At 37.6% G+C, this 12,573-nt stretch overlaps 1 protein-coding gene and 1 long non-coding RNA gene across 6 annotated transcripts in view; both read right to left on the bottom strand.

The window, feature by feature from the left end:
• The window catches only part of LOC149797926 (calcium uptake protein 3, mitochondrial-like), a 236,337-nt gene that overhangs the window by 41,169 nt on the left and 182,595 nt on the right, over positions 1-12,573 (bottom strand). For all 5 annotated transcript variants that reach the window (XM_089962976.1, XM_089962977.1, XM_089962978.1 and 2 more), the window contains 2 exons: positions 4,987-5,075; positions 1,239-1,416 (listed from right to left, as the gene is read on the bottom strand). In XM_089962976.1, the coding sequence (XP_089819102.1) occupies positions 1,239-1,416; positions 4,987-5,075 (267 nt within the window). The remainder of the gene's footprint in view (positions 1-1,238; positions 1,417-4,986; positions 5,076-12,573) is intronic.
• LOC149797929 (uncharacterized) lies at positions 5,082-12,068 on the bottom strand. The gene is made up of 2 exons (XR_016421917.1): positions 6,753-12,068; positions 5,082-5,466 (listed from the first exon to the last, which is right to left on the bottom strand). It is a non-coding gene; the product is annotated as an uncharacterized LOC149797929 (long non-coding RNA).

Genomic DNA, 12,573 nt, shown 5'->3' with positions numbered 1-12,573 from the left:
ATGAAAAAAACATGAACGCCACAGATAACTCTGCATAACTGCTATACTACCTCGATAATCTAATCAGGTCATCAATTTGTGCCTACAAAACACTATCAACACATCTGCTTTTATCAATAATCTCTCAAAATGTCAGCACAATGTCTTTCACAGGGTGCCAATAATAGTGTAAGCTTAATCATCCCAATTTAGTTACAGCTTCTGAATTGCAACTTATACAACAATCAACATACACATAACAAATTCATCCACTATAATGGACTGGCCATTTAATATTTTCAGTATGAGGGCAGCTGTGATTTTCTTTTGAGCGTAAATATACTTTTTTCTTTATCTCAAGATAATTAATATATGTTCAAAATACTATCATGGATATGATATGCTGTTATTTTGCTATAAATCAGAACAGAATATTCTATAAATTAACTTTTTTTAAAATATATAATTTGTTTTTTTACACTTTCACAAATTAGTAATGTTTACTCAGGCAAAATTGGTTTTCCTGATTTCAGTAACTGCCAAAGTTATTGTCCTTTGAATTGTTTCAAGTACATTTCTCAAGCACATGGAAGCAGCCATTTTGATCAGCTGTCTGCTTTAGGCAGGGCATTATTCCCCTAATACCACATATAAATTTACTTCAGCTGCAGTATATGAAAGTAGCATAGATGTATGTCAGCTTTCTCTCCACTGTGGCTTGCTGCAAACACAAACAGCTTCACCTTATACCAGTCCTTGATTTGGAAGTATATAACAACTATGGAGTGGAATCTATATATCTTTCAAGTTTGATCAAACTCTGATCAGAAATATGGCATCCTGAAGTAAAAGGTCTAGCCAATCAGTTGCAAGATCAAGAATGGATCACACTCATTATCAAACGTGTTCAAGATGTCAATGATAAAGGCCCATATTATGTGCCAAGTTTAATAAAAACTAGATGAGAAATATGGACTCCACAATGGTAACAAACAATTCCTGATGGATGGATGAATTACAGAAAACACAAAGAAGATGCAAGCTCATACTGTAAACTCACTTGACCTTACAGCCATGTGAGATAAAAGTGACAATGTCCATGAAAGAATAATGAAAATGTATCCAACTGATCTGAATGAATATTAGACCAGTTATGATAAAACAATGACCTGTCTAGAAATTTCAGCTGATTCCCAAAACTACCACGTGACTAAATAATTTATTTTACATTGCATCATGTAATATTAAATTTTCCTCACCTCTGCTTGTGGAATACGTGTGCGCACCCTATCGATGCAAGCCTCTATCTCACTCTTGTCCAACAGCGTGTATCGGAGCAGGATTCGTGCAAAGTCTTCCTCAGAAATGGTTTGCATTCCTTTTGAGAATTCTGTGAACTCAAGTTCTAACACTTCACTCTGCAAATTCTCCATAAACCTGGAAGGAAACAAAATGGGACTTGTGAACTTATTCATCCAATAATGTGTGTGGGGGGATTTGGATTTTTAACGTAGCTTTAACAATTTTTCAGTCATATCGCAACGATGTCTGCCATGTTGCAGTTTATAGTGATGTCTAGCACTGGGGCATCATGCCGCAGACATGTAGCATGATGTCCCAGTCCCATTATTCTGACACCAGGCAGACCAGTCCTAACACTAACCTCTTAATGCTGAGCACCAAGCGAGGCAACTGTTTATACCATTTTTGCAAGTCTTTAGTATGACTTGGCCAGGGATCGAACCCACGACCTCCTGCATCCGAGGTGGACGCTCTAACTCATCCAATAACACTGGACAACAAATTTTTACAAAAGTCATGTTACTGAAATAAAATTAGTCAATTCTTATCAGTTATTATGTGCTGAACAAGAATATGACAGTCAAATTGCAAAATTGGCTCTAGTTTTTTTGTAATCTGCAAGAAATTAATGTTTACATAACGAAATGCATTCCAATAGTAAAAGGTCAACTGTAATAGCCTACCTATAAAAAATCAAGTCATTGACTACATCTTAGATTTCTTCGCCTGTCTCTTGTACAGCTGTTCGGGAGCATCTCTGAGGAGTGTCCAGCAGTAGTCAGCCAGCACTGTAGTGGACCATTTTCCCTGGTATCTTTGTTCCATTGTTGCGATATCTTGATGAAAACGTTCGCCGTGTTCATCACTAACAATACCACAGTTGCTAGGAAAGAAATCCAAATGGGAATGAAGGAAGTGAATCTTTAGAGACATATTGCAGCCAAGTTTCTTATACTTCATCAACATGTCTTCTACTAGTTCCTTATAGTTTTCTGCCCTAACATTTCCGAGGAAGTTTGTAGAAACTAGGCGAAAAGCATTCCATGCTTGTTTCGCGTCACCTTCCAGCAAGTTGTTGAACCGGTCATCTTTGAAAAGCTCTCGAATCTGAGGACCCACAAAAACTCCCTCTTTAATCTTTGCTTCGCTGAGTCGAGGGAATTTTTCATGCAGGTATCGGAATGCTGGCAAAGTCCGGTCAATGGCTTTCACGAAGTTCTTCATCAAACCTAGTTTGATGTGAAGGGGTGGTAGCAAGATTTTCTGAGCCTCAACCAGAGCTGGGTGTTGGATATTCTTCTCTCCAATGGCTACATTCTGCCTGTGAGTCCATTCCTTCCTCATGTAGTGCATTTCCCTTGCTCGGCTATCCCACTCGCATAAGAAACACATGTATTTTGTAAATCCTTGCTGCAGTCCCATTAAAAGGGCAACTACCTTCAAATCACCACAGAGGTGCCAGCTGTACTTGTTATACTCAATGGAATTCAGTAGCTGCCTTAAGTTATCGTATGTCTCTTTCATGTGGACAGCATACGCTACTGGAATAGATGGAAGAATGTTTCCATTGTGCAAAAGCACAGCCTTGAGACTCAGTTTCGAAGAGTCCACAAATAGTCTCCATTCTTGTGGGTCATGAGTGATTTTTAAAGCATTCATGAGGCCCTCAATATCGGAACAGAATATCAGATTACTTTCCTTTCTGAAGAAAGGCTCCAATTGCTGGTGGCGCTTTCGATATGCAGTAATTGTGACATCTTCTAGAAGATTCCATTGTTGGAGTCTTGATCCTAGCAATTCTGCCTTGTTCTTTGATAAGTCCAAATCACGAATCAGGTCATTTAGTTCTTCCTGTGTTATTCTGTGTGGGGTTGATGATGCACCACAGTGAAAATCTGGATCACTGCATGCTGATGGACCAGGAGAAGAACAGGTCGACTCACCTTTGTCTTCGTCAGATGAATCAAGAGAATATTCTGCTGGAGGTTCTGGAATAGGAAGTCCCTCACCATGTGGAACTGGTCTCAATGCAGACGGAATGTTTGGGTAGACTATTCTCGACTTCTTTCGCTTCGTTATTCCGCCGGAAAGAGGAGGAACCAAGCAGAAGTAACAGTCATTTAGGTGGTTGCTTGGCTCTCTCCACACCATTGGGACTGCAAACGGCATTGATGACCTTTTGCAATTCAACCACTGTGAAAGCTGTGTTGTACATGTAGCACAGCATATATGCGGAGCCCAAGGCTTGTCTTGGTCACCAACCTTGCATCCGAAGTAAAGATGATATGCCTTCTTCACTTGAGAATTGATACTTTTCTTCTGGTTGGCAAATGTCACTTCCCCACAAATATAGCAAAAATTGTCCGCGGTATTAACACACTTTCGAGGCATTACTGTTCTTTATTGTACGTAAATGGATAAAATAATAAGTTTTATGTAACAGTAGCTTGAACTGTCTCGCACAACGTCTAAAATATTTTAAATCCTGAACCTATCTGATTAGGCTTTATATAGTACACTGCTTACGTCAGCTTCAGCAGCCGCCTGGCATTAGTATAATAGGCCTACACATGTATAGTACACTGCTGACGTCAACTTACTTCAGCAGCCGCATGGCATTAGTATTGCATTGCATCAGAAAATGATGCAATCAACTGTGGATGATGTGAGCATGATGGTATTATGCAATGTTACATCATTATTCCGGATGTTGCTGCAGTCCTACTGGAGAAATTTACACAGTGAAACATAGAAAATGAGGTATATGAATATCTTCAAAACGAGAGCCAATACAAATTTTTCACGGTTATATTCGTGTTCGGCACACCAAAATACTACAGATTAGGGCCTTTTCAAGTCAGTAATGATTTCACTGTTGACCAGTGTAATAATAGTTGCTATGGAAAAATGGAATTTTATTATCTGTTTTAACTCAAAATGATGTCAATGACAGAAGTCGCTCAAGAAGATCTAAGGTCAATATGACTTTAAACTGAGGAAGAGCAATATGACAAAATATCAAGAGGGATACTGATGACTACCCTATATAATCAGATGAAAATGTTATTCATTCAGCTGCCTTTTTGATTTACTAGTAGCCCAACTAGACCTTGGGATGAATGGGTGTGTACACTTTCTTGGCAATCCTCCATGTTCTTTAGGAAGAGTAGTGAGAACAAACTCAAGATCACCTCATTAATATGCATTTATCTTGCTCATTATTTAAAGAGTTCAAGATTCTAAAGATATCAACATATATTCTGATTCTGATCACAATAAGACCACAAATATGGAATCCTGAATGGTGACAAGCTCTGCCAATCAGATGCAAGATAAAATCAACAATATTGGTACATTTGCAAAACCTATATGCAAATGGTTTGAATACATGTGGAATATCTGCAAGACCTGCATGCAAATGATTTGTATGCATGTGGTACATTTGCAAAACCTATATGCAAATGGTTTGTATGCATGTGCACATTACAGAACTTGATGAAGATCTTAAGTAAAATTAATTCTGAATTTGTTTACATCTGGATGAAAAATAAAGCCTCTGGATAGAAATTAAGCAATTATTGAAGGATGGACAATGGATTGATGTAGGAAAATACCACAAGCTCGCTTGGTTTTGAAACCAGGTGAGATTAAAAATTGATTTCTCGCTAATTTCTGAAAAATATTAACTTATGATTCTTGACTTACCTGTGGAAATCTTCATACTTTAAAATGTCTCGTCCTTTAGGACCAAAGAAGTGGACAAGTAAGGTTGTGTCCTGAACTGGTTCAACGCTCTGTAGTCAAGATGATACAGAGAAAAAGGAAATAGAACCTTAATGAATTTTAATATAGTTACAGAATAACAGTGGTACAATATTATAAATTTTAATTACACTGCAGTATTTATGCAAAAATACAGGATTCCATAAAATACTCTTAAACAAACTTTAAACAGATTAATATTTTTTAAAAGATATCTTATCAAATATTTACATATAATACAATAGAAATTACTGCATTCTAATTGAGATAATAATGTCCAAGCACCTGTTGATCACCATGGTTACTGTGAATACTAAATACAATTGCAAACTGCACAGGCCCAGATCTGCTATTGCATCATGTGCTACAAGTTCTGGCTATATACAGTTTGTTAGGAATAATCAGTACAACAAAAGATAGGCCCTGATCTGCCAGTACATTATGCAATGGCTGATCAGTGTCAATGCTGTTTGGAAATGGACTCGACATAGGAGTATAAACGGCACAAATATTTTGACATTGCTTGTTTTATAGCAACATACACTTTGAATCAAATTACAAAGTGTATATAAATTATATGAATTCTTTGGCATAAGTGCATATAGTTTATTCCAAATAAAATAAAATATCCTATTAAAGTACTCAGTATGTTTGTTCTCTTTAAAGCAACGATTTTTGTTACAAGGATGCTTATTTGAAAACAACAGTAACTCCAAGGGACTGACACTCTACTGGCTGAAAAGAATTTCCCAGAATCCACTACAAGTCCATTTCTTTTGTCCATTTATTCTTTTGACTTCCGAGTATTGAATCCATCATGAAAAACTCCAACATACCAGAACTGTATACAAAAATATTTTCTAATGTTTCAGTTAACATGTTCACAAGATACATGTGCACTCCAAAAACTCTGTTGTGGCCTTTGACTCTAAACCTGATATTAAGACAGAAAACCTGACTTGTCTTAGACACTGTCAAGATATACTCACATGCCAGGTTTGATAATATTTATACAGCACCACATTTCTCCAATGACACGCCCATACCAATATAAACCCCACCTTGAGAAACTTACAGAAGACAGAAGGGTCCCCAAAAAATAAGCCCCCACTCACCCACCCATGCATTTTTGACTAAAGAAAGCATCTATATTTTGTAATTTAATCCAAAAGACTAAACACAATTATTAATTTGTTTATTTTTACAGCACGAAAAATATTTATCATTCAATAAATCAAACCAAAGAAATCTCACAGATATTGTTTCTTCAAGAGACATTCAGTCACTCAATTCCCAGCAGTTATTTAAAAACATTAATTTCAGAACTTATCAATCAGATTTGACAAACTCATTTATCACCCTATTTTAGCATATTGACTAAATCAAACAAGCAGTAAGTTTTGTGTCTAAGGTGTGTACAGTTAACAAGTATGTACTAGCAATCACTGCAGACATGTGAATGTGTCGGTTCATAGGTATGGTGGACATGTGGGTAAAGTAGTGGTAAGGTACATTAGGTCTGGTTTTCAAACTCATTCACAAAAGATTTGATGGTCACTATCTTCATTCAGAGCCAGTTACATACTGCAAAGGAGTTCGAATAAAAATTCCCTATCTATGGCACCATTTGTTTGACAATAACAAGATTTTCCAGACAACCACTAAATTGCCACACTTAAGATCCAATCAGTACAAATTTCACTCAGGACAAGCAACTTACTGATTCATCCAGTGTTTAGTAAAAACTCCACATGGATACAACCATCCATTCAAAAGAAGCCATATAAAGATTTTCATCATGGCTATCATTGCAACCATCTGGAGGTGACTGGATTAGCGTCCTTTTAAAATAGAAAAAACTACATAGTGCAAGTATGAGGTTTTTTGTGTAATGATGGCAGCAAATTCATGTAGGCATCAATTTCAACTCGGACCAGCATCATGTGTGAGAAGTGATTAATTAAAAACGCTATGTCAATACAAGCAGTCCTTCAAGAAGAACAGAACAACAAGATGGTTGATGCCATGGCCATATGTAAGTCAAATAAAAGCCAATTTCATATCAGAAATATGATAAGATTTTCTCTGAAAATCTCATGTCGATATTATGATCAGCTCAAAAGTAGTAACAATTATGATTTTCATGATGGTCACAATGTGACATTTATTGGAGGTCAAATCAATACAATTTTCATATGGTCAAACTATATATCATAAGGAGTTTCTGTGAAAACACATGCTGATATCACCACTTGTTCAGGAGAAGTAACAATAACAAGATTTTCAAGATGACAACCACGGTGGATGGAGGTTATAAGGAGTATGTGACTAGCACCATTTTCATTTAGGAACCATACATCATATCAAGTCTTTTAGTAAAATTCCATGTTGATTAGACCATCCATTTGACAGAAGTAGTGATAATAAGACTGTCATATTTGGTGACCATACAGGACATCAGCTCTGTATCTTTTTCATCAAGGACAAACAATGCATAATTAGCATTTCAGTGAAAATTGCCATGTTAATATTACCATCCATTTAGAAGTTAGTACAAAAAAATTTAAGAGGGTCACTATGGCAGTCATAGTGGATATATGATTGGCACAATTTTCTATGAGAACCAAGAAGACCTTGAATGAAATCTTTCAGCTAACACCACATGTTGATACAACAATTTTTATATAGAAGTAGAGCTAACAAGATTTTCAAGCTGGCCACCATACTGAATGTCCTAGGTCTTTGCAAGAATGTGTGTACAAAGTTGTATCATCCCCTCAGTAGTTTTGGAATTATAGGATTAACAAACCTGCAATAACAAACAGGCCATCACATAAACTCTTCTGTTATTTGACTTGTAGAGACAAAAAGAGAAGGGTAGCAAACATAAATAACCAAGTCTTCCATATATTTTACAGTCAACTAGATGAAATTAGTCTAAAGATAAGTGTGACATATACAACAGCAACCAGAAAAACATGGTGAAAAAATGAAAACATGCCAGGTGAAATTGTGAATTTACACTTGGTGAAATTAAAATACTACTGTATGTGCCAACTCAAACAGTAAGATTTTTGTTGGTTTTTATTGATGTATTAGAGCTCTTTAACAAATTTAAATATACCACAGAACACCAGAATTATTCTGGTTTAAACTGTATATGAATATATTCAGTATCTTAACATATTTATGAACACCTCAACATACTGTGTAAAACCCCAATCAAAATTATTCTACAGTATCAGTTGTAACTTGAGACATTAATACATAGTTAATTTAATTCACTGATAAATATTAAACTAAAAGAAAAGTGCAAAAAAATATCAGATCTTGTTGACCTTTGAACTGAGATGGACAAACTGCAATGAAATCTTCAATAAGTGTCCACCAAAAGGACTTGTGCTCTAATGGCTGAAAAGAATCTCCAGGAATCCAAAATAAAACCATTTCTTCTATTTAACTGCTGAACACTGAAACACCTGACAACCATAATGGATATCAAATCAGTACCATTTTCACGTAGGTCCACTAGACATCACAAGTCCTTTGGTTGTAAAACTTCATCGATATGACCATTCATTCAAAAGGTGTAGCAATAACCACAATTTTCAAGAAGGCAGTCAAGGAAGCCATAATGAATGCAAACTGGGCATAATTTTTGTTTAGAATCAATTAGACATCAAAGAACTCTTTCATTAAACCCCCCATACTGATAAAACCATCCATTCAGGAAAAGCAGGAATAACAAGATATTAAGATGACCAACATGGCAGCCACAAATGAGGTCAGATGAGCAAACTTTTCACTTAGGACCAACTTAACATCGTAAGAAGTATTTTAGTGAAAATAATATGTTGATATGACCATCTGTTCATCAGTACCTATAACACAATTTTAAAGACAGTCACATTGGCTACTTTCCTTGATGTCCAAGGGACAATGTTTCCATTTAGGACCAACAAGACCTGTGTCTTCTCTGTAGTTTATGAAGAGTAGCAATAACAAACTTGTACTAATGGATGTCAGACATTGCACAAAAGGCATCCTCATTAGCTCTTTGCTGTATGACTATGAGAGCTAAAAAGACCAGTTAAAGTACAGAATATATTTTTATATGACTGAAATCTTGAAAAATTATAGCATGCCATAATATATGCAAGTTTATTCAAAGAGCTCTTGTGGTGTAAGGGGTGCTCATGGAGGGTAGTACCCTTACATGGAGACAAGAAAGCCACATTCATTAGTGCTTATGCACCAACCATGACCAACTCAAAGGAAGCCAAAGACAAGTTCTACTAGGATCTGGAAGCTCTGATTGCTTTGGTACCAGACAAGTCAGACAAGCTGATCATTCTTGGTGATTTTAACGCCAGAGTTGGCATGGACCACATCTCGTGGGAGGGAGTTATTGCTAGACATGGAATTGGCAACTGCAATAGCAATGGACATCTGCTCTTGAGGAGGTGTCCAACATATGATCTCCTGATCACAAACACCATCTTTCATAAGCATAACCATAATAAAACAACTTGGATGCATCCACGGTCTAAGCATTGGCATCAGATCAACTACATCTTAGTCCATAGGGATGACAGACAGGATGTCTGTGTGACCAAGACCATGTGTGGTGCTGACTGCTGGACAGACTACAGGCTACTGATTTCCAAAATGAATCTCAGAATTCAACCTCCCAGATGTCAATAGGGAATGAAAGTCCCAAAACAACTCAACGTCTCTAGGCTGAAAGTCTGCAACTCTGAGCAAGCTCTGTCTGAAGCTCTGACAAGCCAGCTAGAAACCAAAGTCTCTGATACCAACGACGTCGAAAAATGCTGGGCGGCCTTCAAACATCTGGTGTACTCTACTGCATCTGAAACCCCTGGCATCACTTTGCGAAAGCACCAAGGCTGATTTGATGAGAACTGAAGAAATACAGTCCCTGCTAGAGAAAAAGCATTGTCTCCATCATGCATGCAACATCAACCCCAAGTCCATTGCAAAGAAAGATGCCTTCAGCAGTGTCCACCAAGCTGTGCAGAAGAAACTGCGCGAGATGCAGGACACATGGCTGAGCCGAAAGGCTGATGATATTTAGTCCTTTGCAGACAGGCACAACATGATGTGGAAGATGAAACGTAAACCTTAGGAATTCAAAGATGCATCCATCATCCACATTTACAAATGCAAAGGCAATCGCCAATCCTGCAACAACTATAGAGGAATCTCTCTACTCTGCATCATTGGCAAGGTCCTCGCCAGGCTACTGCTGAACAGACTCACACAAGACCTTGATCATGGCCTACTGCCAGAAAGTCAGTGTGGCTTCAGAAAGGAGAGAGGTATCATCAACATGATCTTTGCTGCCAGACAGATGCAAGAAAAGTGTCTTGAACAAAATGTTCAGCTATACACCACATTCATGGACCCGACTAAGCCATTCACACTGTCAGCCAGGAAGGCCTTTGGAAGATCATGGCCAAATTTGGATGTCCAGATGTCTTCAGTGAAATAGTGAGGCAGTTTCATGAAGGCATGCTTGCCAGAGTCCAGGACGAGGGAAACTATTCCGAACCCTTTGCAGTTATGAATGGTGTGAAACAAAGAGGTGTCTTAGTCCACACTCTCTTCAGCCTCATGTTCTCCGCAATGTTGATAGATGATTTCAAGGACAGCGATGTTGGAGTAGGTCTCTGATACCATCTGGATGAGCAGTTGTTCAACCTGAGGAGGCTTCAAGCCAAAACCAAAGTCAAAGTTGAGAACATTTGCGACCTCCTGTTTGCAGCTGACTGTGTCCTCAACTCCAGCATGGAGGCAGGCATGCAACAGAGGATGGACCTCTTTTCCACAGCATGCACCAACTTCGGACTCACCATCTCTACCAGAAGGACTGAGGTTCTGCATCAGACAGCTCCTGGAGAAGATTACCTGGAACCATCCATCACTGTCAATGGCCAAAAGCTCAAAAATGTAGACAGGTTCACATACCTTGGCAGCACCCTCTCACAAGCAGTCAACATAGACGATGAGGTCAACAACAGGATTGCCAAAGCCAGCATTGCATTTGGCAGACTCCGCTCAAATGTCTGGGATAGGAAAGGCATCAAGCTTGCCACCAAACTCAAAGTCTACGCAGCGGTTGTTCTCCCCACCCTCGTCTACGCTTGCGAGACACTGACTGTGTATAGCCGCTGTGTTAAAAAACTGAATCAATTCCATTTGAGCTCCCTGAGAAAACTACCAAAAATCAGATGGCAGGACAAGGTACTGAACACAGAGGTACTCACTAAGGCCGGCATGACAAGCATCTACACCATGCTAAGCAAGGCATAATTCCGATGGGCTGGCCATGTTGTATGCATGCTGGTAGAACGCCTACCTAAGAAGAGATTCTATGGAGAGCTACACCTAGGCAAAAAATCTCACGGTGGTCAAAAAAAAGAGGTACAAGGACACCTCAAGGCTTCGCTGAAGAACCTAGGCATTGATCCTGACAGCTGGGAGAGTGTCGATGCTAACCAATCTGCTTGGCACAGTCAGGTCAATGCTGGTGCAGCAGCCTTTGAGCAGAAAAGTCTGGTGGACACAACTGAGAAATGTGATCTGTGCAAATCCACTAACAGCAGTTCCGCAACTCCCAGTCAGCAAACTCTACATCCTTGTCCCCACTGCAACAGACTCTTCCCGGGGTGGATCCGACTGATCAGCCATCTCCGGACCCACCCCCAGTGAACTGATGACATTAAATGCTCCTCACTGACACCGATGGATGAACATCAATAAGAGAAAAATAAACCCACAAAATTTTACCATTCAAACTTGGCAAATGGTGTTTTTAATTTCACTAGAATAATTTGTGACTTCAAACAACCAGTTAATCTGTTTACCATGCATTATCATTAGTCAAAATGTATTCTTCCCTCAACTGCTAGTTTTTCAACTCCATCAACAATATCACTGACACTGTTATTAAAAACTGTTATTAATGCATAAATTAAATATGTTACCTTTACATTTCATTTTGTGTACATTTTACTGAATTTTTTGTCTTAACAGTTTATAATTTATCTTGTTTTTCAGGTTTATATTTGGAAGGATTACTTTCCATCATTTTTGTGTAATTCAATTGACATTTGGCACCATAAACCACTATCATGGTCTGGTGCTGTAAAATGCTAATACATACATACTGTGTAAGATGTTAAAGACAGAGATATATATATATATATATATATATATATATATATATATATATATATATATATATATATATATATATATATATATATATTTATATTTATATATATATATATATATATTTCAAACGAAAGCAATGTGTGTATATATATATATATATATATATATATATATATATATATATATATATATATATATACATACACACACATTGCTTTCGTTTGACTTTATTCTGATTTGTTTCTCTAGAACATGCTGTGCAATGCAATCTTTTTGTTCAAGTGTAAATCTGACCAATGACTGGAAATTAAAAATGTTACTATTGCCTATTGC

Source organism: Sinohyriopsis cumingii, chromosome 6 (genome assembly GCF_028554795.1).
Source record: "Sinohyriopsis cumingii isolate HCF-2022 chromosome 6, ASM2855479v2, whole genome shotgun sequence".
NCBI lineage: Eukaryota > Metazoa > Mollusca > Bivalvia > Unionida > Unionidae > Sinohyriopsis > Sinohyriopsis cumingii.
The sequence above is the reverse complement of the archived record's forward strand: the minus strand, read 5'-3'. Positions and strand labels throughout refer to the sequence as shown.